Source organism: Guillardia theta (assembly GCF_000315625.1).
Source record: "Guillardia theta CCMP2712 unplaced genomic scaffold GUITHscaffold_31, whole genome shotgun sequence".
NCBI classification, from domain to species: domain Eukaryota; class Cryptophyceae; order Pyrenomonadales; family Geminigeraceae; genus Guillardia; species Guillardia theta.
Genome location: NW_005434643.1, coordinates 556,089 through 581,406, shown reverse-complemented (window position 1 = coordinate 581,406; position 25,318 = coordinate 556,089). Strand labels below are relative to the sequence as shown.

General features: G+C 50.1%; 10 protein-coding genes across 10 annotated transcripts; 8 read left to right on the top strand and 2 right to left on the bottom strand.

Moving 5' to 3' along the window:
- Positions 1-569: 569 nt before the first annotated feature.
- GUITHDRAFT_152479 (hypothetical protein) lies at positions 570-961 on the top strand. Its single transcript, XM_005833265.1, has one exon. It carries the CDS (start codon positions 608-610, stop codon positions 881-883), a length of 276 nt encoding a protein of 91 aa, XP_005833322.1. The 5' UTR covers positions 570-607; the 3' UTR covers positions 884-961.
- A 336-nt stretch (positions 962-1,297) lies between these two features.
- GUITHDRAFT_107947 (hypothetical protein) lies at positions 1,298-3,949 on the bottom strand (the record flags this gene model as incomplete). The annotated part of the gene is made up of 7 exons (XM_005833264.1): positions 1,298-1,374; positions 1,487-1,554; positions 1,595-1,649; positions 1,729-1,777; positions 1,833-1,918; positions 2,028-2,055; positions 2,099-3,949. The coding sequence occupies 7 exons, from the start codon at positions 3,947-3,949 to the stop codon at positions 1,298-1,300; spliced, it is 2,214 nt and encodes a 737-aa protein (XP_005833321.1).
- Positions 3,950-6,737: 2,788 nt separating this feature from the next.
- Positions 6,738-8,048, top strand: GUITHDRAFT_152478 (hypothetical protein). The gene has a single exon (XM_005833263.1). The coding sequence runs from the start codon at positions 6,972-6,974 to the stop codon at positions 7,983-7,985; it is 1,014 nt and encodes a 337-aa protein (XP_005833320.1). The 5' UTR covers positions 6,738-6,971; the 3' UTR covers positions 7,986-8,048.
- Positions 8,049-8,400: 352 nt separating this feature from the next.
- On the top strand, positions 8,401-9,693 carry GUITHDRAFT_159635 (hypothetical protein). Its single transcript, XM_005833262.1, has 3 exons — positions 8,401-8,453; positions 8,741-8,821; positions 8,871-9,693. The coding sequence occupies exons 1-3, from the start codon at positions 8,415-8,417 to the stop codon at positions 9,603-9,605; spliced, it is 855 nt and encodes a 284-aa protein (XP_005833319.1). The 5' UTR covers positions 8,401-8,414; the 3' UTR covers positions 9,606-9,693.
- An 824-nt stretch (positions 9,694-10,517) lies between these two features.
- On the top strand, positions 10,518-11,828 carry GUITHDRAFT_60572 (hypothetical protein; the record flags this gene model as incomplete). The annotated part of the gene is made up of 4 exons (XM_005833261.1): positions 10,518-10,877; positions 11,112-11,297; positions 11,382-11,528; positions 11,571-11,828. Coding segments are annotated over 4 exons (951 nt in total), but the record flags the coding sequence as incomplete, so codon positions are not given.
- Positions 11,829-12,674: 846 nt separating this feature from the next.
- GUITHDRAFT_70755 (hypothetical protein) lies at positions 12,675-14,388 on the bottom strand (the record flags this gene model as incomplete). The annotated part of the gene is made up of 6 exons (XM_005833260.1): positions 12,675-12,824; positions 12,872-12,983; positions 13,036-13,085; positions 13,240-13,370; positions 13,586-14,023; positions 14,076-14,388. Coding segments are annotated over 6 exons (1,194 nt in total), but the record flags the coding sequence as incomplete, so codon positions are not given.
- Positions 14,389-15,041: 653 nt separating this feature from the next.
- GUITHDRAFT_163048 (hypothetical protein) lies at positions 15,042-16,354 on the top strand (the record flags this gene model as incomplete). Its single annotated transcript, XM_005833259.1, has 3 exons — positions 15,042-15,446; positions 15,571-15,720; positions 15,857-16,354. Exons 1-3 carry the CDS (start codon positions 15,399-15,401, stop codon positions 16,352-16,354), a joined length of 696 nt encoding a protein of 231 aa, XP_005833316.1. The 5' UTR covers positions 15,042-15,398.
- Positions 16,355-17,531: 1,177 nt separating this feature from the next.
- Positions 17,532-18,195, top strand: GUITHDRAFT_107941 (hypothetical protein; the record flags this gene model as incomplete). The annotated part of the gene is made up of 2 exons (XM_005833258.1): positions 17,532-17,666; positions 17,719-18,195. The coding sequence occupies 2 exons, from the start codon at positions 17,532-17,534 to the stop codon at positions 18,193-18,195; spliced, it is 612 nt and encodes a 203-aa protein (XP_005833315.1).
- Positions 18,196-19,542: 1,347 nt separating this feature from the next.
- On the top strand, positions 19,543-20,532 carry GUITHDRAFT_107940 (hypothetical protein; the record flags this gene model as incomplete). Its single annotated transcript, XM_005833257.1, has 1 exon — positions 19,543-20,532. The coding sequence occupies one exon, from the start codon at positions 19,543-19,545 to the stop codon at positions 20,530-20,532; it is 990 nt and encodes a 329-aa protein (XP_005833314.1).
- A 3,670-nt stretch (positions 20,533-24,202) lies between these two features.
- GUITHDRAFT_152475 (hypothetical protein) lies at positions 24,203-24,864 on the top strand. Its single transcript, XM_005833256.1, has one exon. The coding sequence runs from the start codon at positions 24,384-24,386 to the stop codon at positions 24,720-24,722; it is 339 nt and encodes a 112-aa protein (XP_005833313.1). The 5' UTR covers positions 24,203-24,383; the 3' UTR covers positions 24,723-24,864.
- The last annotated feature ends 454 nt before the right edge of the window (positions 24,865-25,318 follow it).

The following is a 25,318-nucleotide window of genomic DNA, read 5'->3' as shown; positions in this document are numbered from 1 at the left end:
GGGATAGCGAGTGGAAAGAGCTGCGTGTCTAACAGATTCCGCGCCCTTGGGTACCCCGTGGTCCCCCCCCCCCCCCCCCCCTTCCTCTCTGCCACGTCTCATCTCCGCCATGACTTCAGGCGGTCTTCGAAAAAATCCAATATGTCTACCAGGTCCGCCCCAGGTTATGCCGGGCCCGGGCCGGCACCGAGGTCACACATCGACTGAGTTTGAGGTAATTACTGTCCGTGCTATGGCTGACATCATCGCAGCAGGTCATGCTCTGATGCTGACAGCTGTCGCCGCAATGATGGACGAAGGGGTCGTGCGTTGGCGGCTGTAAAATATCCAAACGTTGAGATCCCTGTAAGGGTGGACACAGCAGTCCCTCTTAGATGCAATGATTCGCAAAAGCGGCACAAGAAAGTAGGTAGTAAAAAATGATGTGTCACGTGGGTGAGTCCATAAACAGCATCCCTTCAAAGGTAGATGTCTCGTGACAGGACCATGTGAGCGTCGTTTACTACAGGCTCTATCAGCGCAACCTCCCCGAGATACTCTTTTAAACCACTAGTGTCTACCCTCCTCCCGATCACAACCAGCAGAAACATCCAACACCTCGATCAAGATGTGTGCTCAGCTTACTTCAAACGTCATCGCCATGAGCACCCATCGCTCTCTCCAACACGCTCCCGCAGGCTCTTTCCAGAACTCAAGCGCTGCTTGCAGTCCTGCACCCTTCAATATCAGCGCTGAAAGGTGGACGAGCTTCTCCTTGGATAAGCGAAGGAAGCTCCTATGCCTGGCCAACTCAATCATGATGGTGCAGAAGAAGATTGAGCAGAGGGCTGATGGTGAGCTCGCCGAACTCCCGAGCATTCCTCAAGCGCGAAGAGAACATTAGATAACAGTGCATCGCCGAATTTCTGTAGATTAGAGTGTAAAGTAGTTTTGTGATTATAAAAGACGAACGAATCTATCCATCGCGTGTCTATGGTTCAAAGTGAGAGACAACAACAAAAAAAGGGCTCAGCAAAGAATGATCCTATCTTCTATGATTCCTCACTGTTCTCCCCGACAAGACCTACAATGATCCGCTGTTGACCGACTTCACTGATGAAGGCGCTATCCAACATGGGATTGTTCACAAGATGCGGTTCAATTTCAGGACAACACAAATCACGTTTCTTCCACCTTGCTGGTGCTGTCTGCAACAACAGGAGAGCTTGTTTGCTCCATGCCCATGTTCAACATGGTAATTGTTTACGGTTTCAGTGTAACTCGCAACAAATTCAAGAGCTCTGCTACCAGGCTGGTGCTACGTTGCTCCACTGCTGCAACCCAAGTTGTATCCATGATACTCATAGTTGAGACCCATCTGGTTGATCGACTGGGCTGCTGCATTTTGTGACAGTAAACTTCAATCAATCATTTTGCAATTAAGGCCTTAGGAAGGATCTGACATCTTGACCAGGTACCAGGACGGAAAGGAGTATTCAACAGTAACCCCGACCCTCAGGCCGCGCGTTTTGCAGAAACTCCTCAGGGCCTGTCGGACTGGAGATCTTGACAGCTCTGACGTCAGCCTCTCGTTCAGCTGCCCTCCAACCCTCACCGCACGGACTTCTGCAAGCAAGCATCGAAGTATTCCCCAGGCATGTAGCCAGCCCCTGCCTTTGAGCTCAGCTCCACCGGGGCATAATCACTCCAAACCCTCTTCCTCCCCCTTCCTCTCTCAGCTCTTCATACCTAGCAAGAGGTCCCCGTGCTCGAGCCGTTCGTACACGAACTCTAGAGCCTGTCGGTCGGCATTGACACATGTTTCTTCATTTGCGGAAGCCCCCCCCCCTCACCTTCTCGTACATCTCCACCCCTACTCCCATCGCGTCAAGATGCACTAGCAGAGGCCTTACGTGTCTCTCCAGCAGCGCCAGTCCTTCTGCCGTGGGTCGCAGTCAGCATGAACTAAGAACTCCTCATTTCCCTTCCCCTCCCCTCCCCCACCTCCCACTTCCATCTGCGTCGAAGAACTCCTCCTCATTCCTCACCGTAAGTCAACCAGCTCGTCTCGTATCCCTGTGGAATTTCAATGGAGGAACGGCAGCGGGTCAAGATGTACCTTGTCAGAGCAGAAGAGTATCATATCCGTCACTGTCGCCTCCGCGATTCTCCACTCAGTCGCTTCCAGCCTGTCAGTCACGAGGAAGACACACAAGCCACTAGTGCTATTCCTCTCCATGCTCCAGTGCCATGACTCAAAGATGTTCCCTCTCGAATCTGCTGCTCGGTCCGCGTCGACAAAGTTCTCCTCCTCCTGCGGTTCCGTCCTGAATCGAGTGGTTGCCGTGAGGGCGAAATGCGGAGGGTGCAGGGTGACCTTGGCCTCGTAGAGCATGTTGCTCAATAGTGGAAACTGCTTGTATGTCGCAGATGTGTACTCCACTTCCGTCCACTCTGAATCGTCGGCGGGGTCTCGCAGGGGATCCAGAGCTCGGATGCCGACGATGAAGAGCATGTTCTCCTGATGGTGGTCAACCTCCCATCGAAGGATGCCTTTCTCGGCAACGATGGTGGAGTTGTAGGAAGGGAACAGGATGCGAAGGCTGGGGTTGTCTTTCGCTATCATGCAAAGAGGGATGCATTCCAAGTCATAGCCCATTGGGTTGTCTGACCGGTCAAAAATCGAAAACATCCGCGGGTGTCTCTTGGCTACGATGGAGAGGTAGAACTCCTCAGTCAGGAGAAAGCCGTTGGACATGACCTCGTGCATCACAGAGCTGTACTCCTCCTCCAGCCAGAGGGCCTCCTTCCCCTTCATTGCCATGAAGGATCCCTTGATCGTGAACGGAGGGAGCTCCTGGCAGGGCAGCCCTCCTTGCTGCGTCATGTCTGTGTGCTTGCAGAACCGCTGGGTTGCGTGGTAGGAGGAGACGAGGATTCTCTTGTTGTCAACGAGCTCATCAACCCATGAGGTCGAGATATCGTGACCATCGAGGCAGCCGAAGCATGAAGGGACCGAGTCAATCCACACGAGCATCGTCGTGGAGCTCTGGCCGAGCATCCTTGCGGCTCTGGCGATCAGATGGGGCTTCAGCAACACAAGCGCAAGGTAGTAGGGAGACTCTGACACCTTGTGCCAATTCCATCCAAAAGATTTCCAGGACTCATTTCGCATCTCCTGCATTCTATCGAAGAAGGGGAGCTTTCTCAGTTCGGCCCTCTCAATCTTCTCAACGCGCAGGAGCTGGCTTTCCTCTGGCGATAGGCTCTGCTCGATCTTTGAGTCCAGGAAGGCAATGGTCGGACATCCCAGCGAGACAATCTTCCTGATGCCCCCGGCATAATGCACCCAATGCCTCTGAGGAGAACGCCACTCGCTCGTCAAGTCCATCGCAGCTGTAACGAGAGTTATGCCGGCTGGACATGCTCGCTTGGAAGGAGGAGGATCATCTCTGCTCTGCAGCAGGTCGAGATGTGTGGCTTCTGATCCACTCTCCGACTGCATAGTCTCTGCATGACGCAAAGGGACTATCTTATTGGAGATGTTCAGCTCGTACTGCTGGTTGTTGACTGAGAAGAGCACTTGTGACCGAACTTCACACTTGGAAGATGTCTTGAGCCAGATGTCCTGCTTGATGATCACAATGGAGCATCTCGGCATTACTAGTTGATCCCTCACGTTGTGCTGGTCGACCAAGTCTGCTGTGCCCGCATAGTGCCAGCCATGCACGAGAGTCACAGGGAGCGGGCCGGAGGAGATCTCAAGGAAGTAACTTCTCATTGGCTGGGAAGCGATTGGCTCTGAGAGGACGGCGCGATGCAGGACCTGAGGGTATCGGATCTGAATCCACGAGTTGCTGATGCTGCCAACATACGCTCCATCCTCATTGTGTGTCGAAGATCGAACCGAGAGAGAGAGGAGCAGGAACACGCATACAATCAGCAGATTGGGCTGAATCTCGGGCAGCATTGCAGGAATGAATCGAGTACGTTTGCAGAGGAGTCAGGCTTCAGAACACATGCCGCAGACTTGCGCGTGGCACTTCAACAAGGAGGCTCACTGTAGTGAGAGCAAGAGGCCGCTGCCGATGGCCGGATTCAGCAGCACAGTCCGTCGGCCGCTGCCTGAGCAACTTCGGCAGCACCACTGAGGCGGCATCATGACGGCAAGCGGCCGCCCGTGGCAGCTCTGTAGCCGCCGCGTGCGCATGTAAGCCGCCGAGCTTGGAAGGCCGGGCGGCTTGAAAGGGTCAACTTGTGACTTGCCGCTGAATGCCGAGGCTTTGACCGTAGTCAAACTTTCAAGCCGGGATGATGTCACGGTCCTGAGCCTTCCAAGGCAGGCTTTGGCGAACGGTTCCGACCGTGCCGGCCCGGCGGTGACCCCCGGCCCCGGCGTGAGCCGACCGCCGGGCCGTCGGACCGGACCTTCCGATGAACAGGCTCAGTGGCACCGTACGGTGGCAGGGGGGCCTCCGGCTGCTAGACTGGCGCTGGCCGGGCTGATCCAGCCGGGCCGGGCCGCGGGCGGCGGGGCGCCGCCGCGGGGCGCCGCGGGGCCGCCCGGCCGGGGCCTCACTCAAACTTTAAGTTACTTAAGTTAAGATCCAGTTAATCCGACGTACGGGCCGGGGACAATCATGGCAGGAGACTGAGCCGAGCGGCTCGCCGGAGCGGCGGCTCAGCGGCTCGTTCGGGTCTCCGGCTTGGTTATCGCGGGCCGCCCGGCCAGGACGGCCGGGCTCAGACCGTCACTACCGTACGCCTGATTCGAGATCATTTCAGTTGAGATCATTTCATGAGGACTCGAGTCGGACGGCGCTGGACTACTAAGTTGGCCATCGGCGGGCCCGGGCCGCTCGGACTCAAGTTGCCGTTTACTCAAAGTTAAGTGTGACTCAACTTCTGAGAAAAAAGAGGAATCCACCCCTACCTCATCCTAACCAGACTGAATCTTGTTGCTCTGAGGGTGGTCAGTCGCTAAGGGGGTCTATTGGGGTCAGCAGGAGGCCGCGTGTCCGTTACTCTCAACGGCTGACCCCAGAACAAGCGAAGAGAGTCCCGTGGCCGGTAATTGACCACCCCCAGGAGATATATCCAGAACATCAATATTTGCTACCCCACCCTTGATGTACAAAAAATTCTCCTGCATAGCAAGGTGGGATGATACCATAATTTAAACTATGCTCACAAGTGAATTATTCCTTCTTTTCGTAGTCAATTCTGACGGGGTCTTGTAGTACCCCTGGTTGTTCCTCACCCTACCCTTCATTACCAGCCGTTAAGCCTCTTCGTCCAAAAGGTTGGTGTGGTGTTCAAATTTACCACCCTAACATGATAAAGGGTACTGGGGGTTGTTCTAGGTCCTAGCAGACTTTTGACTGGTACGAAATACAGCAACCTCTTCGTACAAACCCGACTACCAAGACTACCCCTACCACAAATATACCCATCCTTCACAGTGTGCCAGTCGATTAAAACTTCTATTATAAATAACATACACTCTTGAACCCACCCCCTACCGTCGATTGCTGGAGCTGCGCCAGAGGTTCGACCAGTTTGAAAATCCAAGTTGTTCAGTCCAACTTGGCCATCCATATTTGAAATACAAATGGACTGTGTTCACTTTGCTTCTCGGGACATCCCGAAAGCTTGCAGGCAAACTCGATTTGCACCTGCTGGCGATTACCAAACTTGTTGAGGGAATTCACCCCTTTCAAATTTGAATGCTCTTCCCCACCCCTACTTTTCCCCTGTTTTTGACCCCCAATACGATCGATACTCTAATAACCGGGGCGCATCACTGCCGAAGAGGAGTTGGTCAATTTTCATGGTACCCCCCGGCGAATCAATATGAACCCCACCCCCAGGAGTAGTTCAAACTTATCAATGTGAACCCCACCCCCGTCAGTAGATCAAAATTTACACCCTACCTTCCAGAAATCTTGTACATACCCACCCTTTCGTAGTTTTCGTTCTCCCATATTGTTGACCACCCACCATATGGAACTACTACCCTCTGTTCCAGAGCTTCCAACAACAATCCCAAAATATGTTCGGGTCCTCTATGAACCTGAAAAGGGACCCACTGTGAAAACACATGCTTGTTCCGTTCAATCGTGTAACCTGTATTAGCTCTAGATTTTGTAATGGACGGCAATAGCAATTAAACAATATGTCGTGGTATACATCCTCAAGGAATCAGAGACCTTTTCCCAAAGGGGGTCCCCAAAGTCTGCAGGGGTTCCCGTTGTGTAGAGATAGTTTTTTTTTCCTTTCTGGTACAAATCATTGATTCGTGGCGTCATCGCTGACGTTTGTACCGACTAAGACCATCAGCAAATTATTGTGTTATTCCATTGCAGATTGGCGTTCAGAACCCCACCTGTGCACTACACTCTATAGCATATACGTATGTGTCAGCAGGGTCCTTTACGCCAAGAGATGCCCTCTTAACTACCCACCCCACCCCTATTTCAGCTCTCTACTCACGCCTCCTTCCATCCCGTAGCGATTCGAAACTGCGTCGGTTGATTATGGTCATGACCTGAAGCCATGACCTCCAAGAGGAGGTAGGGGTGATCTTAAATATAGACTATTTACCGAATCGAAGGAGAATTCGTCGAGTCTACCAGTAATTATCTAAAATTAAGACCACTTCTGAAGCCCTCATAGAATTTGGGAATTGTAGGGTAGGGTGGGTGAACTCCGGTATGGGTATAAAAAGGTCCTCTGGCCCCTCAAGCTTCACGAGAGCCGCTGTCCTGCTGCTTTGAACCTGTTTGTGTGCTGATCTTTCGTAGTATTCCCGCTCTTTCTTGCCGTTTTGCCTTCCACTTTCTTCTTTCCCTTCATATAGACAACACCACTTCACGATGAGGCGACCATGCCAACCCCATGCTGTTCTTGAACAAGAACTCAACATCCTTCTCCAAACTCAGCAGAGGGTGGAAGAAAGTACCGCTGCTGTTATCAGGGGATGCGAACTCGACATGGCGAAAGAGATCAAGACCCGTGTGCGCACAATCAAGAATCGATTGGCTGCCAAAAAGTCTCGCGATCAGGCGAGAACGTACGTACAGAAGCTTGAGGCCAACCTTGCTACCTTGGCCTCTCAGAACGAGGCCATGGCTCAGCGTTTGGCGCTGATGGAGTCTGAGAATGAGAACCTCCGTACCGAAAACGAGGTTCTGAAGAAGAAGGCAGGATTTGAAGCTTCAGATGCTACCCCTGATTTCCTCAAATCCCTTGTCAAGGGCGGAGCTGATGTCAGTGCTGTACACAGCGGTGGTGGTCAGCCTATTCACCTTGCTGCTCTTTTTGGTACTCCTTCCGTTGCTGCTCCCCCTGTGGTCGACGACCACGTTGAACAGCATGCCAATGAATCTGTCATCTCCATGCAGATCAAGGAACGTTTTGGTCTCACCAACTCCAGTGAGTCGGACAAGAAGACAGCTGAAATGGAAGAGGCTGCGGAGCATGGAGCCACTCTTGAAGTGTGGCGCAGGGAGAAGAGGCGCAGGCAGAACCGCGAGGCTCAGCGAAGGCACAGAGAGAGACAGCTCTGTCAGCAAAGCCGAGACCTGTCCAACCGATGCCAGCTCGATGGATTCCAGGGAAGCTCGTCGTGGATGGGTATGTCTTATTCGGGCGATTCGGCGCCGATCAATGCTCCAGTTGCAGCTCCCGTGCCTGCACCTGTGGACTGGTCGATGCAACATCATGCTCACCAGTCTACACCTATGGTACAGCATTCAAGCTTTGCTGGAGTTGTTCAGCATGAGATGCACCACGAGGCACAGCCCATGAACAATTACATCGATCCACTCATGGTTCCTCAGATGAATACTTCCATGTTTGACGTCAATTCTTTCCCAGTGTCTTTGTCCCGCAGCTCGTCATTGGGTAATTTGACACTTTCTCGTCAGTCCTCTTTGGGCAACATGGCCAAAGATGTCGATGAGATGTGGCAAGGAAGCCTTCCCTTTGACGAAGTGAAGTTGTAGTGGATGAGATATTTTTTTGTACTTTAATACCCTTTTGAATAAATTTGCTGTTTGCCTGAGAATCGTAAATAGGTATTCTATTCCCTTCCTTAGCACTCGTTGTTGATAAACCAATATTATGACTGGATAATACGTGATCTAGCACTTGTAGATACCTGGCATTTTTCAGAGATCGGGTTCTACTTGTATCGTGATGTAGTACCATGACGCCAGACTGGATCATATCAGATCATACCTGAGATCGTTGAGTCAAGATTGCCTGGACGATGGTTACCATTTATGGTACACAACGCGGAAATCCAGGTAGGGTAGGGTAGGGTAGGGTAGTACTTATTACCGGTGTTTTGTCGGTCCAAATGGGGTGTATTTGGGGGTACAACGATATCTACCAAGAGGTAGGGCTACAGTGCTTCGAGATTTCGGTTGGACATGGTGTTGCTACATGTAAAGAAGACGGAGGAGCTTCAGGTGAATGGAAGATATGCGAGGGAGTTGAGCGAAACATCCTGCCCTTTCACATTCATGGTCCTTACTTTCATCTTCATTCCTTGGTCCAACAGCTCTGTTATTACCCAGTCCCCTCTTGCCGGCACATGTATTCCTTGAATGCTAAATTTGGCGGGAAAAGAATGATGTTGGGACGACGGCCATTTGATGTATTCATCTCCCTCTCTTTGAATTGTGCATGCATGATATTGAAAGTTTCGATTCATTTTTCGATCGAAGCTTACACTGATTTCTGCATGTTGTCCCAGTTCCTATACGAAACGACAGTTTCGTCTTCGGTTGACGACACCGTGAAGGAATTAGTGGATATTTGGAACATGCAGATACAGGTTTTTGCAAGATGACATGTGAATGTTGTTTCTCACTATTTTGTGGAAGATTCGCAGGCTGATTGACTCCATGGAAGATTTAGCTAAGTATGGACCAGCCAAGAAACCGGACAAGCAGTGCATTGACACTTACCAGACCGATGATCATGGCAATCTGATCAACGACAAGATCCAGCGAGGACCATACTACTGTATGGACCCAACAGGCAGGAGAACGGGGGAGGCCCCAGAGCCGAAGCTTGCAGAAATCATCAACAGGGAAATCAGCAAGGCACGGCAGGTGGTGAACGCCAAGGCTCAGGTTGAGAAGAAACAAGTGGTTACGAAGCAGTTCTTTCAAGAGACTTTAGACAGTCTGCGAGGAGCCGTGATGATTGCGTTTCCTGAGGGGTTGCCTGAGTGGGACGATGTGGGGTACATCCTCAAAGGAGAGTGGGAGATTGATGGGAGGACGATGGAGGCGTTTGACGACAAGGCAGAACTGTGGTGGGCGGGGAAGCAGATGGAGCAGGGGCAAGACAAGAAACTCTCCGATTATCTTGGAAAGAATGACAAGACCAAGATTGTGTGCAAGCTGCAGAAGCCAGGAGGAGGAGCTCCGCAGCGGGAGCCCGCGATTGATGAGAGGACGCAGAAAGAGATGATGGCGTTCTATCACAAGAAACAGGAGGAGCTGAAGAAGCTGGAAGAGGACGACGAAGACAACCATTTGGGTTCTGTATGGGCTGATCCAAGGCAGCTGAAGCAGCATCTTCAAGGAACCGATGCTGTCCGCTGGAAGTAAGCCGTGCGTGTTGACAGTCACATCGGCTGGTGTATGTAGGAGAACATCGATGATGCCTTCAAGTTTGATTGAATCTAAGTTGAGCATTCATGTTGCTGTTCACGGTTTCAAGTTTCAATGATCACTGATGATGCCCCCGGGTCTCAGTAGCCGCACTGCGGCAGTCCGCCTCAGTGCAGAACGTAAGAAAACAATCCGCCTCAGTGCATGTGACTAGTCAAATTGATGGGCAGATAAAGGAAATAGTGACTGTGGGGACAACAGGAAGGGCAGCTGGACGAGCTTGCATGGCGACCAGGGAGTAGAGGATGTAGAGTTGACGATGAAGAGGATGAAGAGGAAAGAACACGATCAGCCAAGTAACCTCACATGATCGTGAGAGCGAGCATGCACACGAACGATGAGGAACGCGATGGGTTCAGTAGTGAGGAGGATCAATGCCGAACGTTCAAGAGGATCCGCAGAAGCTCGCAAGTGGAGCCTGCTGGTCGCGAACGAGGTAGAAGAAGGAGGGAGAAGTTCCTTGTGTACATGAGTGGGAGTAGCGAAGAAGGGGAGGAAGAGGAGGACGAGGAAGAGGAGGAGGAGGAGGAAGATGGGTTGATTGAAACAGAGGCTGGAAGGGATCAGGTAGGGGATGAACCGTGTGAGATCCAGAGCGATGGACAGCAGGCGATAATGGGCTGCTGCATGCGGGTGATGGTGTCTGAGGAGGAGATGGAGGAGACGTGCCGTCGCCTGACGTGCGTCCCTCGCTCCATGCGTGGCTTCTTGCATGAGCCTGTGGAGATGTTTGTGCGACTGGGGAGCAGGAAACTTCTCGTCCCTCGCTTCTTCGGCACCTCTACCTTCGGGTCTAAGGCATGGAGCAACCTTGAGGTAGAGGAAGATGATGCCGCATCTCGATGGAGCTTCAGCGGGCAGCTGAACTCCCTGCAAGACGAGGCTGTAGCAGCGTGCATGCGAGCATACCACAAGGACAGGGGAGGCATCCTGTCCCTGTATTGCGGGGCAGGAAAGACCGTTTGCGCCCTCTGGCTTGTGTCGCATATTCGCAGGAAGACGCTGATCATAGTGCACAAATCGTTCCTGTGCGATCAGTGGGCGGAGAGAGCGCTGAGGTTTGTTCCTCAGCTACGAGTGGGAGTGATCCGACAGGATCGGGTGGAGACAGAGGGGAAGGACATTGTGATCGCGATGCTGCAGAGCCTGGTGACGAGAGACTCGTACCCTCTCTCCGACTTCGATCACATCATCTTCGACGAGTGCCATGTATATTGCTCCTCCTCGCACCGTGCTGCTGCTCCGTTTCTGCTGCTGACGTTGCTTGTCATCCTCCTCCTTATCGTGCTCCCCCTTGCCCCATTTTCCCGGTTTTTTCCAATATCTTTCATGTTAACATTGCTATGATTGCTTAACTCGGTCTTTCTTCTGTCGACTTCGTCTCTCCTTCCTGTCCCCCCCCCCCCCCCCCTTCCTTCCCCCCGACTCTGACACTTCTTTCAGCATATCTGTGCTCGGGCTTTCAGTCGAGCTCTTTTCAAGATCGGATGCTCCCACAGGACAGGAGACGTTTGCGTACTCGGCCTCTCCGCAACTCCTCATCGCCGCGACGGGCTGACCCGCGTCCTCCACTGGTTCCTCGGGGAGACCGCGTACGAGGCATCATACAGCCCAGCAAGGGCTGAGGACGTCAGCGTCGTCTGCATCGGAGTGGAGAGCTCTAGCTCCAAGTGTGCTGGAGGCCTCGCGGAGATGGTCACGGCGTTGACGGAGATGCAGGAGAGGAACAGGGTGGTTGCCCGGGAAGTCCTGCAGGCCTGGAGAGAGGGGAGGAGGATTCTCCTTCTCTCCGATAGGAGAGCGCACCTCGAGACCCTCGAGCAGCTACTCGCCCATCAGGACAGGAGGACGGAGAGGGATGTTGGGTTCTACGTCGGAGGACGGACGTCTGCCGAGCTCAAGGCTGCCTCCTGCTGCCGCATCATCCTTGCAACCTACAGCATGTGCTCCGAGGGGCTTGACATCCCCAGCCTCAACACTCTCATCCTCGCTACTCCTCGTGCTGACATCGCGCAAAGTGTCGGGAGGATCCTCCGCTCGCAGGAGGAGGGAGCACGTGCTGTGCCACCCAAGATTGTGGACGTGCTTGACATTGGGGTGCACCAGAGGTTTGCAAAGATGGCGGAGGGGAGGAAGAAGTTCTACAGGAGCAGCGGGTTTGCAGTCTTGCAGTACTGTTGCGAGAGCGATGATGAGGTCGATGGCGGAGAAGAGGAGGAAGATAGAGGGCAAGAGGCAGAGGAGAAAGAGGAGAAGGACGAGGAGAGATTGTTTCCTATGCGCTCATTGCGGTATCGGGCATCAGAAACAAGAGCCAAGGTAGATATTTCAAACCTTGCAAGATCTCAAGTCAATCAAGACAAGGAAGTTGCGATACGGAAAAATCTTGCAGAAAGAGAAAAGCTAAGGGATGAAGAAAGTAACAACGAATCGAAGAGCAGGAAGCCTTGGATGAAGAAACTGGTAAGTCCGGTGCTCCTCCACCTAGGTTGCTTTCATTCTCTTCATCTCCCCCATGTTGGATCTTTCCGCTCCTTTTGCACTAATACATGGCTTGTACCAGACGCAGGATAGCGGACGGCAGGTGCAGGTGAAGACATGTCCGCAGTGTAGAGCTCAGTTCTCTGCCTTCTTCCAACATACTTGTACTTAAAAAGCGAAGGGTTGTCACATTTTCTTGTCAACATCAGATCCTGACTAAACGAGATGGAGAACTAAACGAGACGGAGAACGGGTGCGCAAAAATTCGTAGCCCGTGGATCTTCTCCTCTCACACGCTGACTGCACTGTTGGTTGCCGTGTCCACCTGAATACCGTATGAGGGCCCCTGTAGCATCTGCCGGCACGTACCTTGACAACATCAGCAGGTGACAACTTGGCCTGCGTCACATGCACCAGTCAAGTGGGAGGGAACGATGTAGACCCAGCCGTGTTACCTGCTCCACGTAGGTCTTCATCTCCTCGTCGGTCAAAAGGCATTCGTCCATGACTTTCTCGATCGACTTCTCACTGCGCAGCTCCATCACACAGATGCTCGTCCTCCACACTCGTTACGCACTGCATCCCGATCCCGATGAAGACGATCTCTTGCCGACGATCTCCCCATCTCTGGGACGGCTCCTCCCTCGAAAAGTCTTCAACAATCTTCTGTACTTCCTAGGAGGGGGTCAGCCAACAAGCGACTGTCGTCCTGCTCGCTCAACCTTGCTCGAATTGTCGCCACCGTCAGGCCACTTATCCAATGCCGTGGCCGCCCACCAGAGGCCCAGAGCTCGAAGTTCGAAGTAATGGCCGGCATGCGACCAATACTGCGCACTGCAGTGCAGACAAGTCACTCCACAAGTGATCAAGGAATCGACTGAGGAACCTGCGATGCTGGTTGGCTACCCACACAAAACCCTTGGACCTAATGATCTTCTTCATGCAGGAGCCGTCGGCGACGTCATCCCCATTCTTCGCTTCCTCCTTTGCATGAGGAAATTCCCACGAGTCCATCATCTTTCCAGTCTCTGGGTCTACCTTGACTGGCAGATAGAGGATCGCCTGCAGAACATTTTCATGAAACAATCACATCACAACTGTACAACTTTACCTTCATCAAACGCTGAGGATGAAATGGTCTTCTACGCGAGTAAACAAAGCTCGTGATTCCAAACTGAATAAGTTGATGAGAAACACCAGAAAGCGGGAATATCAGTCTACCTTCTTGGCCGCTGAGGTTGTTGTCTGTCGGATCGAATCTGAGTTTTCGCACTCCTTATGATCGCATGCCTTCCCATCGTGTGAGTGCCCATGCTCATGCCCGTGCCCGTGCCCGTGCCCATGCTCATGACCGCAATTGTCGTCGCAGGCATGTCCCTCGTCAGGTTCCTTTCGCTTTTTGTCTCGTAAGTGCTTGGCAGCAGCGACAGCATCACGGAGGTCATCTTCATCATCTGCCTTGGATACCCAGCTGGTTCCTTTTGGCGGTCCAAAAACCGTGTCTAGGGAAACCTTGCCCCACTCGCATGGAACAATCTGAGCTGAGGGATTGATGGTACCAACGACACCTGTCAAGTACTCCATGTTCTCAGGGTTCATCTTATCTTTCTTGTTGAGCACAATAAAATCAGCACATTCCACTTGTTCAACCAGAAGCTCGACAACTTTTCGATCACTCTCAACAACCTCCTCGCCTTCCTCAGCACAGAGGTCAGGCCTTCGGTTGATACTGTCGCCCGATTGATAAAGCTCGGTGAAGCTCGGCGAATCAACAACGGTTATCATGGTCTGCAGTTCCACCAATTTCATCGATTCGTTGCCAGCTTCTGCAGCCTCCACAAACTCTCGCCTGATATTCTTTGGTTCTGCAACACCTGGTTTTCACTTCATCAGCTCACGAGGCAACGTCATGGACAGAAGAAAAACCTGAGAGCTCGATGATGATCCTGTCGTACTTGATCCCTCTCCGCTTCGCAAGCCTCAAAAGCTGTGACATCCCCTCCAACAGCTCATCGCTCGCATTGCAGCACGCGCAACCGTTCTGGAGCTCCACACAATCCGCAAGGTCATCATCCCCCTTCCCGACTGTTCTCTCTCGGACAAGCTTTGAGTCGATGTTCACTTTGGCGACATCGTTGACGACTACTGCCACTTTCAGTCCTTCCTTATTCTCCAAAGCTTGCCGCAGCAGAGTCGTCTTTCCTGCTCCGAGAAATCCAGAGAGCAGCGTGATGGGTACGGCTGCCTGCGAAGATAAGAACGATTAGCCTCAGCAAATACATTTCTTGAATCTATGCATAAAGACATGCACAGCTGAAAGTTTGACACACATCATAATCACCTAACTGCATAGTAAGGATGAGACTACCATATTTCATCGCACGAAATTGAGCTATGGCGCATTTGGGTCATCATTAAGGGAATGGGTTCGGTAGAGAACAACGCCATCTGCATCTCATGCGTGCCAACATCTTGTACACATGGTCATCTCATGCGTGCCAACATCTTGTACACATGGTCATCTCAACGTTTTCTTCTTGTGGGCACTGCAGCGACCAATCATCTAAATCCACAATGAGAGTGGACAGAATCACGACCAGGAGGTATACGTAATCACAACCACGAGGCATACGCAATCACTCCCGAGCTTGGTGTTCCTCACCAGGGGTCTGCAAGGACTTTCCGCTGCAGCTTCTTCTTCCATCCATATCATTCGCTACTTCTGCTCCTCTCTCCCTAAACCCTACCCGCCCTCGCACCCTCCTGCCATTACCTGGTCTGCCATGTTTGCGCGGCCACCTGTCCTGGGGGCAATTAAAAGTTTCAAGGGGGGAAAAGATTTTCAAGCAAAAATTTATGGGTAGGAGAAGTGTAACGGTTACGGTTTCGCCACCCGCCTCGGAGTCCCTCACGTGCGGTATGCCGTCGCAAAGTCGCAGACAACGATGGAGGAGAGGAGGAAGAAGAGATGAACATGGAAGATTCGTGCGTGTTTTGGACTAAGAAACATGATCGTTACGCTATCAGCAGTAGATGTTATGCGATTCCATTCTTAGTTGTGTTGTCTGTTGCAAGTGAGTCGAAGGGCTCGTTTCTGAACATTCGAGTTCCACTTGGATTTCGCTTCGCATTATCCCCCATCTTTGATAAAGTTTGACATCGTTTTGCAGTTTTCAGCGTCTTACCACAAATCTGCATCTACTAATACTATAATCTCTTCCCCTCCAAGAACTCAGTAGTAGCTCAAAAATGTCCAATGATGGGCCAATTATTGAGTATTGCTCCAGAATTTTTCAGGTAAGTCTACCAAACAATGGGTTGGTTGAACTATGATTTCTTGTCCCATCTATATGAAAATCCCATTCTCGCATTGATGTTTTCAAAAATCGATCAAGAATCCATCTGACATGATTCTTCAAAGATCCGAAAAACGTGTTGGTCGATGCTTGAAGACCGCGGATTCAAAGTTACAAATGAGAACAAGTCGGAGACAATCGTCCAATTTAAGGAAACATGTACAGATCGGGGACACATCCTTGACCCGGGACTTCTCACAATGCGCTCGCATAGAGTAAGTGGTGTGTTGAGGAATTTGCGATGTTGAAAATGTTACTCTCTGTTGCATTTTTTTGATATCCAACTTAGATATTGCGCTCTGTTCTTGGCCGTTTTTCTTTGAAATACAAGTGCCCTGACTTGTTTTCAAGGTGGAAAATGAGAAACAGAGGATCATGGTGCTGTTCTGTGGGAGAAAAGACAAGTTTGTGACAGATGATGCAAAGTATGTCTTCTCCTGCATCGATGACGAATGGAAAAACACACAGGCAGAATCTCTGACTGCGGTTGTTATCATCCACAAGAATCTAACTTCATATGCCAAGAGATTTCTTGTCACAGAGCATCAGAAGCGGTATCACGGGGGAGGGGAGGGGCCTCGTATGAAGATCGAGTTGAACATCTTCTTTGAAGTTGAGCTGGTAGTGAACATCACAGAGCACGAAATGGTGCCCAAGCATAGGATCATGTCAGGGGTGGAGAAAAAGAAGCTTCTACAGCGCTACAAAGTGAATGATGACCAGCTTCCTCGAATCCTCATCAGTGACCCTGTCGCCAAGTATCTTGGACTAAGGCGTGGAAATGTTGTTGAGATTACAAGAGACTCTGACACTGCTGGGCGATATGTCACTTACAGGATCTGCCTGTGACCTCTTCGCTGGATAATAAAACTACTGATTTAGCAAGTCCCATTGGGCCACGGAACGGTGCGTGATTCAAGTTCAGCGACGGTGGAATGGTCACCCCGGGCCCCACCGTGGCACCGTACCGTCACAGCCTGTGGCCCGCACTGTCGGTCTAATCACAGTGATTGAACCTGGCAGTGGCGGGCCTGGGACTCGGGATAAGCTCACACGAGTCAGACTTTGAATGTACTAGCCGCAAATGGCGGCCCGGCAGCCAGGCCCAGTGACAGTGCCGCGGGCGGCGGCGGGCCGCGCGGCAATCATGCGATATCATGCGATGGGGCGCGCCGCTCCGACGGACTCCGCCGTGACTCACTGTCCGTCGGCCAGTGACCTTCACGGATCGAGCAGTACTGAGTGGAGCAACGGGCCGTCACGGAGGCAGGGACTCTCCCGGGCAGTGTTGTCCGGCACCGGGTCACCGGGCGGGCCGATCTGATGATCATGATCGGCGCGGCCCGTCTACCGTATGACTGTGACAGGCTCGGGCCCTTGACGGGAGTCATGGGCCACCGGGTGAAAGCCCAAGAAGAACGTCTACGACTGGCTTATCGATATCCGATTGCTTACAAGCATCGGTGTGACCTGCACAAAATCTAGTAAGAAGTTCATGTCACGTCTTCCTAAACTTGATCGAGACGCCTCGAGTTTCACAGTGATTACCCTCGTCACGAGGACACTCTTAGCCTCCCCCCTCCCCCTCCGCTAAATGAGTTGTAAAGAAGCTCAAATCCAATACTTCATTTTAAAATGGAACATGTATGAATCTTCTCCGACCATCTCCGTCATCTAGGTCATATCAGATCCTAGGGTCCTAGAAGGCGTTAAGGGAGTCAGTAGTGGATAGACTTGCTGACAATCGGCTTCCGTGTGACTGGTGTCAGCAATAAAAGTATAGCTCGCTTAAAAAGTTTCACACCCCTTCATTCCTCTGACTGGAGAAGGGTAGTCTTCAAAAACGATACGGGAAACGGAGTCCCGTGTGATCTTTTTACCACAGCGATAATCTAGAAGGTCACGAGGCAACGGTCTCAGACTGTCTTCTGCCCCCTATATATACTTGCGATGGGAACATTGCTTCGCACGAATCCACGGGTCCACATTACTTCTCATCATCTCCTTCAATAGCTCGTCACACGCAATGCAAAACCATGTTGTCACAGTAAAGGGTCGAACCAAGCTTGCCAGAGAGACAGGTATCGGCAGGGTAAATCTCGACCTCAATGCACTCGAACAACTCTTCAACTATCGTCAGGAAGACGCTGCTGCCATGCTGGTACATTCGATCATTGCAGTTGATTTCTCGATTTCTCACAACCTTTCTCTAGGGCATTTCGATGACAAGCTTGAAGATTGCATGCCGTCGCCTGGGCGTTAGCAGATGGCCTTATTCTAGATCCCGCCAGACTGACGTCGAAATTGATCCTTCTGTCGTCGAACGAAGAGGTTCCAACTCCGCAAGTCCAGTCTCCCAATCAGCAAGCTCTGCTGTTTCTCAGCTTCCTCTGTTTGATGGGTCTGCCTCCTCATCCAGACAAGTTGAACAGATTCATGCCGAAGTCAGCTCTCCGCAGTCACTCGCTGATGACGATGACGATGACTCGGAAACGGCTCACCGTCCTGAGGCAGAGGACCAGAGTTGTTCCTCGGCAAGAGAGGAAGAGAATTCTGAAGAAGGAATGAGCTCGATCGACAAGCAGTGGCTTGATTGGTTCATCCAGAGTGATGACCAAAGTCCTGTCTTCGCAGACTCCTGTCATGTTCCAGAGTTTGGTTTGCCACAGGTTGAATTTCTTGGATATTAGGATCAAAAGTTTTGAAGTATCGTTTATTGTAATATAGATTTGTATCTTTCAATGATGCTTCATATCACATCAGTCCATGCAGTTATGCAAGGAAGTTACCTGATACATTTTGGAGAAACCGCAGATTAACTTGTAAGCGATGAAGAAGAAGAATTGTTGGGTTTTTTAAGTTTGTGATGAGTTCACTATTGTTGGTGCTTAGAGCTTTGTTTGGCCCATCCTACCAAACCTCCTTGAGATGCTTGAGATGCTTCTCTGGGGGACTTATGATGTCATTAATTCCAAAAATCAACTAAGTGCACACCTTCAACGGTTCTGTGTCCAAACAGATGTTTCATCACAAAAAAAAAATGATCGAAGCTTGGACAATCGATGCATGGAATGTTCCACACTGGGATCAAATACTAGAATCAAACACTAGAAAAAAAACTAAGGTAAATCCATGCTCTCTTCTCTGTGAAGGGAAATCATTGTGATAGTCTTATTCCAGCATACGGATTGTATCTAGATGTGACTTTGCAGTATGCTCCCAAATCGAGATCAGTATAATGATTTTTTTTGCACCTATGCTAGTTTCAGGATCGAATCCTGCTCTTACTTCTCGAAACGACAAGAATGATCCAGGATAGCAGAGTTAAGACTTCAAGTCGTATTCAATACATGTCAAATTAGTCAACCTACCGTAAATCTCGACCTAGGACAACAAGAGATCATCTTTGAGCAGCTGGCACTAATACACTGGAAGTCCACCATTGATGTTAATTCATCCAAGCTATTGTGTCCATTGGAAACCCAGTCCTTTGGGAGAGCAGCTACCGTGATTTCAAACTTGTTGATGGAAAGACTCTCTGGTCAGGAGAGCTTCAACCGGTCTGGCGATCGATAGCACTTATGCCCTCTCGCACTATGCTCGAACAACATGCTTGTGTCGGAACCGGGGAAAAAGTTGTGAGAGTGACTCACCAGTGATGATATCATCTTTTTCATGAATTCCAGAGGCTCTAACTAATCCACAACCGGGGGACTGAAAACCCACCCCACCCTGCCTCAAAATTGCAAAGAGATGGGAGAATGGAGGGGATCACCTCTTAAAAAGTTTGGGGAGGACTGTCCGATCGGGGAAAAAAACCACCCCACCCTGCCTCAAAATTGCAAAGAGATGGGAGAAAGGAGGGGATCATCTCTCAAAAGTTTGGGGAGGACTGTCGGACATCAAACGTCCTTATGTCAAGGCACTTTCCTCGACCTTCGTAGTCCCCCCCCCTCCTCCAGTTTTCCCTTTCCCTCCAGTCCTTGTTGTCGATCCTACAACACAAGCAGCATCTCACTGAAACCCCCTTGCGATCAATGACACCCTTGATATACGTTTGTGCCAGCAACATCGGCCTCTTTGAGTCTGCCGATGCTGGCAACCAGAAGTCAGTGTTGGACCTGCGCACCAAGGAGCCCTTTCCTCTTCAAGATTACAGTTCAATGAAGCACGGCGATAGTGAATGCACTCGTAGATTTGCTGTGATGGCGGCAAAGGCGATTCTCCGGGAAGTCCCGGAGGTCGCGTTTGCCGATAGCCCTCCTCGCTTCGTAGTTTGCTTCAGAGGCCTCCCAATCGCCAGCACGTACCTCTCTTCCTACACTGTCGAGGAGATCAACAAAGCGCGGAGAGGCAAGGGGGTGACAGGCGATGCTGATTTGCTCGTGGTGGACCGAAGCAGCGCCAACTTCGGGAAAGACTATGCTACCCGCAGCCTTACTGAAAGGGAGGCTACCCACAAGGCCATGACGTACACAGTTGCCGAGGAGGCTGTCTTTCAACGGAACTTGATATTCCTCGATGATGTTCGCATCACAGGCGCTACCGACCGCGCCATCGAGAGGATGTTGCTGCCGATGCGACCTAAGTGCCTGGTCATCGCCCACATTGCTGTGTTCGATCAAGATCAGGCCCTGAGCAACCCTGCTGTCGAGTCGATGCTCAACTCTTCTGTAATCAACGGCGTGGAGGACATCGCCACCTTGGTCGAGTCAGGGCGTTTCGACCTCGGTGGCCGTGCTCTGAGGATGGTGCTTCAAGATCCTGAGGCTCTGACAGCCTGCCTGTCTCGCTTCCCCCTGGTATGGTTGAGAAGGTTCATTGCTGCCGCCGACTTGATAGGCGAGGAGTTCACGGAACAGTTCAGAGAGGGGCTACAAGTGTTGAGAGCAGCGATCAAGAGAAGGGAGGGCCACTACGAAGCGAGCCAAACTGGAGCATTTCAGCCCTCCGCAGCGATCATGCTAGGACGTACGAATCTACAGGGTCAGTCCGTTCTGCAGGGAACAGTATGTACCGAGATTTGACGGCGTGACCGAGTCCGAGTCGGGCAATGCCACGGCCACTGTGTTGAATAATAAGGGAGTTTATTCCGCTGGGCTATTTAATCCATTTTTCCGAGCTCATACTTCAGGGTAGCAGCAACTGGAATGCTCAAGAAAGTTGAAGGAACCAAGAAAAGTAGAGCCGGTTGTCCTGCTCCAGAGTTGAAAGCTTCGCACAAGAAACATCCCACGGAACATCTTGTTAGGGACGATGAATAAATTGTGTAGCTAGATACCACACAACTCAACCCCCGAGAGATGCTTGAAGGTACCAGTTGCTCTTCTGTTGTAGAACTACTTGTCGTGCAAATCATCCAATCTCTCATGATTCCTCCCACCCTGCATGGCGATCTTGCCCTCGCCCGGAGAAGTTGCTTCCGATTCACTTGTTTTGTCTTTGTCAAATCTTGCTGCCCATCCGGTCAATCTTATATCTACCGAGAAGACAGCGTCTGCTAGTCCAAGTGTCCGTTTGCTTTCCATCAATCACAACTTCGAGCAGGCCTGGCTGCCATGACGATCCCGAGAGCTTGGCTCTAGCTTATCAAAGTCTCACTGCCAAGATTCAGTATGCAACAAAACTTACCCACAGACTCCATTACAGAGGCTGCTGGTTCAGCTGAAGACCCCGAAAAGGTCATACGCCACCTTCATTCCAGTCATGTGGTACAGAGATCGCGCGGAATGAGTGAAGGAATCAATTCTCCAAGTGCAGCGACAGTGACGGGAAGCGACGCGAACCGAACTGAACGCGCAGGCGACACTAGAAGGTGCCAGGAATGCGAACAGGACCCCAGCAGTGCTCAAGACGAGAGGGATTTGGTTCGATACGCTAGTCTTTCGGCCATCCTCATTGCCTTTCGCCTGAGCTCCCAGCAAGGAGAGAAAGTTCCGTACCTCCACTTGAAAGAAAAGGGTGCACACCGCAAAATCACAAAATCCAGACTGCAGGTAAACTGTAAGAAACAACGCTGCACCAGGCAAGATGACAAACCAGCACGGGCAAGACATCCAGCGATCTTGATGGCTATACAACTGTTGATGATATACGTTTGTGAGACAATGAGGAGTAATGTGGACAGTTGATTTCTCGATTTCTCACAACCTTTCTCTAGGGCATTTCGATGACAAGCTTGAAGATTGCATGCCGTCGCCTGGGCGTTAGCAGATGGCCTTATTCTAGATCCCGCCAGACTGACGTCGAAATTGATCCTTCTATCGTCGAACGAAGAGGTTCCAACTCCTCAAGTCCAGTCTCCCAATCAGCAAGCTCTGCTGTTTCTCAGCTTCCTCTGTTTGATGGGTCTGCCTCCTCATCCAGACAAGTTGAACAGATTCACGCCGAAGTCAGCTCTCCGCAGTCACTCGCTGAGGACGATGACGATGACTCGGAAACGGCTCACCGTCCTGAGGCAGAGGACCAGAGTTGTTCCTCGGCAAGAGAGGAAGAGAATTCTGAAGAAGGAATGAGCTCGATCGACAAGCAGTGGCTTGATTGGTTCATCCAGAGTGATGACCAAAGTCCTGTCTTTGCAGACTCCTGTCATGTTCCAGAGTTTGGTTTGCCACAGGTTGAATTTCTTGGATATTAGGACCAAAAGTTTTGAAGTATCGTTTATTGTAATATAGATTTGTATCTTTCAATGATGCTTCATATCACATCAGTCCATGCAGTTATGCAAGGAAGTTATCTGAAACATTGCGGGGAAAGTACAGATTAATTCGTGAGCGTTGAAGCAGAAGAATGCATTTATATTTTTTGTTTGTGATGAGTTCACTATTGTTGGTGCTTAGAGCTTTGTTAGGCTTATCCTACCAAACCTCCTTGGGATGCTCGAAACTCATCTGATACTCTTCTGGGAGATTTAGGATGTCATTTATTCAAAAATTCAACTAAGTGCACACCTTCAACAGTTCTGTGTCCTAACAGATGTTTCATCACAAAAAAAAAATGATCGAAGCTTGGACAATCGATGCATGGAATGTTCCACACTGGGATCAAGTACTAAAAAACTGAGGTAAATCTCTGCTTTCTTTTTCGTGAAGCGAAAGATCATTAACTTGTTACGATCATATCATTGTGATAGTCTTATGCCAGCATACGGATTGTATCTAGATGTGACTTTGCAGTATGCTCCCAAATCGAGATCGGTATAATGATTTTTTTTTGCATCTATGCTAGTTTCAGGATCGAATCCTGCTCTTACTTCTCGAAACGACAAGAATGATGCAAGGATAGCAGAGTTAAGACTTCAAGTCGTATTCAATACATGTCAAATTAGTCAGCCTACTGCATTTCTCGACCCAGGTCAACAAAGGATCATCTTTGAGCAGCTGGCACTAATACACTGGAAGTCCACCATTGATGTTAATTCATCCAAGCTATTGTGTCCATTGGAAACCCAGTCCTTTGGGAGAGCAGCTACCATGATTTCAAACTTGTTGATGGAAAGAATCTCTGGTCAGGAGAGCTTGAACCAGTCGGCAATCGATTCCTCGCATGCCCTCGCACTATGCTCGAACAACATGCTTGTGTCAGAACCGGAAAAAAGTTGTGAGAGTTGTGGTATCACTTTCGTACAAGAGTTGTACCAGGATTTTTTTACATTTAATTTAACAGACCTGACAGTTTGTAAAATTATTTGTGTGCTGTACTTTTGATTATATAACAGTTCTTGGTCGTTCGACAAGGCGCCAGAGAAGATTGGCGACAGCAATAGTATCAATATTGCAGCGATTGGTGTTAAAAATATTTTGACAGCCCCGTATTTAATTTTTGTACCTAGAGTTTCTGTAAATAGTTTTTATATAATAAAACCCTGGCCTCCCAGCCCCGCCATTTTTTCAAATAAAACTCTCTATTTCTTACGGTCCACCCCACCAGCCCGTCATCGACACCAGAAATCATGGGTACCACCCCTACTCACTACTTGCTTGCTTTGCGGCATACAAAATCCCTGTGGTCTCATAGGGTACCCCTACCCATCCCCAGGTCAGTTTTGACTGCAACCGGGTCCAAATCTTGTCTACCCCACTCTTCTACTCTGTTGCAGGTAATAAGTATAGAAGGGGTGGGTAGGGATGAGTTGTGGTAAGCAAGGTGAAGCTGGCAAAGGGTAGGAAAAAGGGTAATATGGAGGGTGTCGATGGGGAGTAGGGGGTGTGCTGCGGGAAAAATGGGGAGGGGTGCTATCAATTACATTAGGGGGTGGGTGGGTTCAAGTCCAGGGTAGGGTGCGAGGAGGGATAAGGGGGTACCAAAGAACGAAACCTTTGTGCCCTTGCATGGCGACTGCTTGAGATCGAGAACGAGTTGACAATCAGGAGAAAGAGGAAAGTAAATAGCGAATTTAGGCCATGATGCATTCCGACTCCAACAGAGTCGTTTTTGTTTGCCTGCCCCCAATTCTGTCAGCTTTCATGCGGTTTAAGCTTTGATTCCGCTGTGACTTGCCGTTTGTTCGAACACATAAAAGTAAGGACGAGAACTTTATGAAAGACAGCAGTGTCTACAGAAATGTGCATAGAACAAATGGTTTTGATTTGAGAACTTGTAATGTTTGCCTTGATCTTTTTTGGGGGATGGGGGTGGGGGGCTTGAAGACGTTCTTGGAAATCTTGTCACGTTACTCACGACCTTCTTTCGCAGGATGAGATCTCGAACACTCTTTTCGGTCATCATTGTTCTGATGTGTGCAGTAGAAGTAGCACCTTTTGTTACAGTGACATCCATGCACAAACATGTCTGCCTCCGTCGAACCGGTTGCAACACAACACCTTTACACCATCAGCAAAGTCTTTCAGCAACAACTAAGCCAAACTTGGCTCTTAGAATGCAGGATAGCAAAGATGAAGAATCACCACAAAACAAATTTTCTGAATTTGTGAACAGCGCTGGTAAAGAGGTGGCTAAAGTCACAGATATGGCGAAGAAGAAAGTGTCCGACGATGTCTCGTGGGTTGGAGATAGGGCCAAGGAGACTGTTTCCAAGTTCAATGAAGAAGTGACCAAGGAAAGGGCAGCAGCTGAAGAAATGTTTGCTAGATTTGATCAGTTTATGAACGGTGCAAAGAAAAAGTTTGAACAACATAAAAAAGGCCAACAGCCCGAAGAAAAATCTGTGCAGGAAGCTGAAAAGGAAGTTGAAAGCAAAGAAAGAATGCAAAAATGATGATCAGCATGGCAGCAAGTCGGATCTACGGGGCTGTACCATGATGTGTATGATAATAACGAGGCCGTGTCGAACATGACGCCAATCAAAACTTCAAAGGACGAAGTTTGAAAGTTTGGAATGAAGTATCTGCATAAAGTATAGTTTATGGCATTCACATACATTTTTTCATACCCCAAACAAACTCAAGGTTGCAAGAAAAAGTTTCACTGTATGGTGTTTACATTACACAGTAGGTGTGAAAAGCTTCAGAACTGGGGACGACCATGCCCAACAGATCTTCCGCATCAATGAGAAACAAGCCCCCAACGATCGAGGTACCCAGGGAGAAAGAAATCCCAAGAAGCTGTCTAGGAACGGCCCAAAAAGACTCGCCACGCCCAGAAGTTCGATCACAAGACCCAGGAGTACAATCCGTTTCCACATTAATGTAACTCCGACAAACATTACTAGCGATCCAAATCGTCGGCTTTTACAGAATAGGAAACGACGGACAGCCCTCGGACCAGCTACGAGAATAGAACCAAGAAAAATCAGAATGTTCCCCGTGAGTAACCCTGAGCGATTAAGAAAGCAGCCAACCACAGGGATAGGCA